Source organism: Choloepus didactylus, chromosome 5 (genome assembly GCF_015220235.1).
Source record: "Choloepus didactylus isolate mChoDid1 chromosome 5, mChoDid1.pri, whole genome shotgun sequence".
Lineage (NCBI taxonomy): Eukaryota > Metazoa > Chordata > Mammalia > Pilosa > Megalonychidae > Choloepus > Choloepus didactylus.
In genome coordinates this window covers 168617497-168620297 of record NC_051311.1, presented here as the reverse complement: position 1 = coordinate 168620297, position 2801 = coordinate 168617497, and the positions used below count along the sequence as shown (strand labels likewise).

The 2801-nt window shown below is 44.9% G+C and overlaps 1 protein-coding gene across 1 annotated transcript; it reads left to right on the top strand.

The window, feature by feature from the left end:
- The first annotated feature begins 477 nt into the window (after positions 1-477).
- Positions 478-1354, top strand: LOC119535069 (14-3-3 protein beta/alpha-like). The gene has a single exon (XM_037837593.1). It carries the CDS (start codon positions 478-480, stop codon positions 1216-1218), a length of 741 nt encoding a protein of 246 aa, XP_037693521.1. The 3' UTR covers positions 1219-1354.
- Positions 1355-2801: the final 1447 nt, after the last annotated feature.

Here is a 2801-nt window from a genome sequence, read left to right as displayed (position 1 = left end):
GGAAGAATACTTGAGGACATATTGGTTGAAAATTTCCCAATTCTAATAAAAGAAATAAATATGCAAATCAAAGAAATTCAACATACGCTAAATGGAATAAATCCAAATAGGCCCACTGACTAAACAGACTGTCAGAAGCTGAAGAAGAGAGGATCCTGAAAGCAGCAAGAGAAAAGCAATTCATCACATACAAGGGAAGCCACATAAGGCTCACTGCTGACTACTCATCAGACATGATGGAGGCAAGAAGGCAGTGGTATGACATAGTTAAGATAGTGAAAGAGAAAAATTGCTAATCAAGAATTCTTTACTCAGCAATGTCTTCCAAAAGTGAAGGAGAGCCGCCGCCGCCGCTGCCGATTCCCAGGACCGGGTAGCTGGCAGGTTGCCGCGCTGCCTCAGAAGCGGGCTTGGGAAGGAAGCGGCCATAGCCCTCGGAGCTTCGTTCGAAATTGCCTCCTGCAGCCTTCCATGGGAATGACCATGGATAAAAGTGAGCTGGTACAGAAAGCCAAACTTGCCGAGCAGGCTGAGCACTATGATGATATGGCTGCAGCCATGAAGGCTGTCACAGAACAGGGGCACGAGCTCTCCAATAAGGAGAGAAATCTGCTCTCTGTCTCCTACAAGAATGTGGTAGGCGCCCGCCGCTCTTCCTGGCGTGTCATCTCCAGCATTGAACAGAAAACCAAGAGGAATGAGAAGAAACAGCAGATGGGCAAAGAGTACCGTGAGAAGATAGAGGCGGAACTGCAGGACATCTGCAATGATGTTCTGGAGCTGTTGGACAAATATCTTATTCCCAATGCTACACAACCAGAAAGTAAGGTATTCTACTTGGAAATGAAAGGAGATTATTTTAGATATCTTTCTGAGGTGGCATCTGGAGACAGCAAACAAACCACTGTGTTGAACTCCCAGCAGGCTTACCAGGAAGCATTTGAAATTAGTAAGAAAGAAATACAGCCTACACACCCAATTCGACTTGGCCTGACACTTAATTACTCAGTCTTTTACTATGAGATTCTAAATTCTCCTGAAAAGGCCGGCAGCCTGGCCAAAACGGCATTTGATGAGGCAATTGCTGAGTTGGATACACTGAATGAAGAATCTTATAAAGACAGCATCCTGATCATGCAGTTACTTAGGGACAGTCTGACTCTGTGGATGTCAGAAAACCAGGGAGATGAAGGAGAGGCTGGGGAGGGAGAGAACTAATGCCTCCCATGCTTCTTGATCTATTCAGTGTCACTCTGTACCCTCCACATATATCTCTTTGTGCGATTAAAAAAAAAAAAAAAAAGAATCCTATGTCACCTTTCAATTTTTCACAGCCTCAGCCTAGCAAAAATGGTCCATGGGGTAAATAGCTGGTATTTGTATCTAAAACTCAGATTGGTCACATAAATGCCACAGCATTCTGAAAGTTTTGATTTTGATTAACATTGACAGGATTACTGTGTGTTTAATTTTTTAAAAATGAACACTGTGATTATGGGGTTTTATAATTTAGCAGAACTCTTATTGGTAGAAAAATAGACCTGAATTATGTGTAACTTTTTTGAAAGTTTAATCTGATTATCAAAATAGTCACTGAAATACAATTCCATTGTAAACTTGTACAGAAAGTTATAGAGGAGGAGGCGGGGCAAGATGGCAGACTGGTGAGCTGTAAGTTTTAGTTACTCCTCCAGGAAAGTAGGTAAAAAGCCAGGAACTGCGTGGACTGGACACCACAGAGCAATCTGTCTTTGGGCATACTTCATACAACACTCATGAAAACGTGGAACTGCTGAGATCAGCGAAATCTGTAAGTTTTTGCGGCCAGGGGACCCGCGCCCCTCCCTGCCAGGCTCAGTCCCGGGGGAGGAGGGGCTGTCAGCTCCGGGAAGGAGAAGGGAGAACTGCAGTGGCTGCTCTTATCGGAAACTCATTCTACTGATTCAAACTCCAACCATAGATAGACTGAGACCAGACACCAGAGACTCTGAGAGCAGCCAGCCCAGCAGAGAGGAGACAGGCATAGAAAAAAAACAACATGAAAAACTCCAAAATAAAAGCAGAGGATTTTTGGAGTTCTGGTGAACACAGAAAGGGGAAGGGCGGAGCTCAGGCCTTGAGGCGCATATGCAAATCCCGAAGAAAAGCTGATCTCTCTGCCCTGTGGACCTTTCCTTAATGGCCCTGGTTGCTTTGTCTATTAGCATTTCAATAACCCATTAGATCTCTGAGGAGGGCCGTTTTTTTTTGTTGTTGTTGTTTTTTGTTTTTTTGTTTTGTTTTTTTTTTCTTTTAAATCCTTTTTTCTTTTTCTAAAACAATTACTCTAAGAAACCCAATACAGAAAGCTTCAAAGAATTGCAATTTGGGCACGTCAAGTCAAGAGCAGAACTAAGAGAGCTCTGAGACAAAAGGCAATAATCCAGTGGCTGAGAAAATTCACTAAACAACACAACTTCCCAAGAAAAGGGGGGTGTCCGCTCACAGCCACCATCCTGGTGGACAGGAAACACTCCTGCCCATCGCCAGCCCCATAGCCCAGAGCTGCCCCAGACAACCCAGTGTGACGACAGTGCTTCAAATAACAGGCACACACCACAAAACTGGGCGTGGACATTAGCCTTCCCTGCAACCTCAGCTGAATGTCCCAGAGCTGGGAAGGTGGAGCAGTGTGAATTAACAAAGCCCCATTCAGCCATCATTTCAGCAGACTGGGAGCCTCCCTATACAGCCCAGCAGCCCAGAACTGCCCTGGGGGGACGGCACTCACCTGTAACATAGCACAGTCATCCCTCAACAGA

Bases quoted from the DNA above. Each gene is read 5' to 3' on its own strand.
- LOC119535069 (XM_037837593.1), top strand. From the start codon at position 478: ATGACCATGGATAAAAGTGAGCTGGTACAGAAAGCCAAACTTGCCGAG.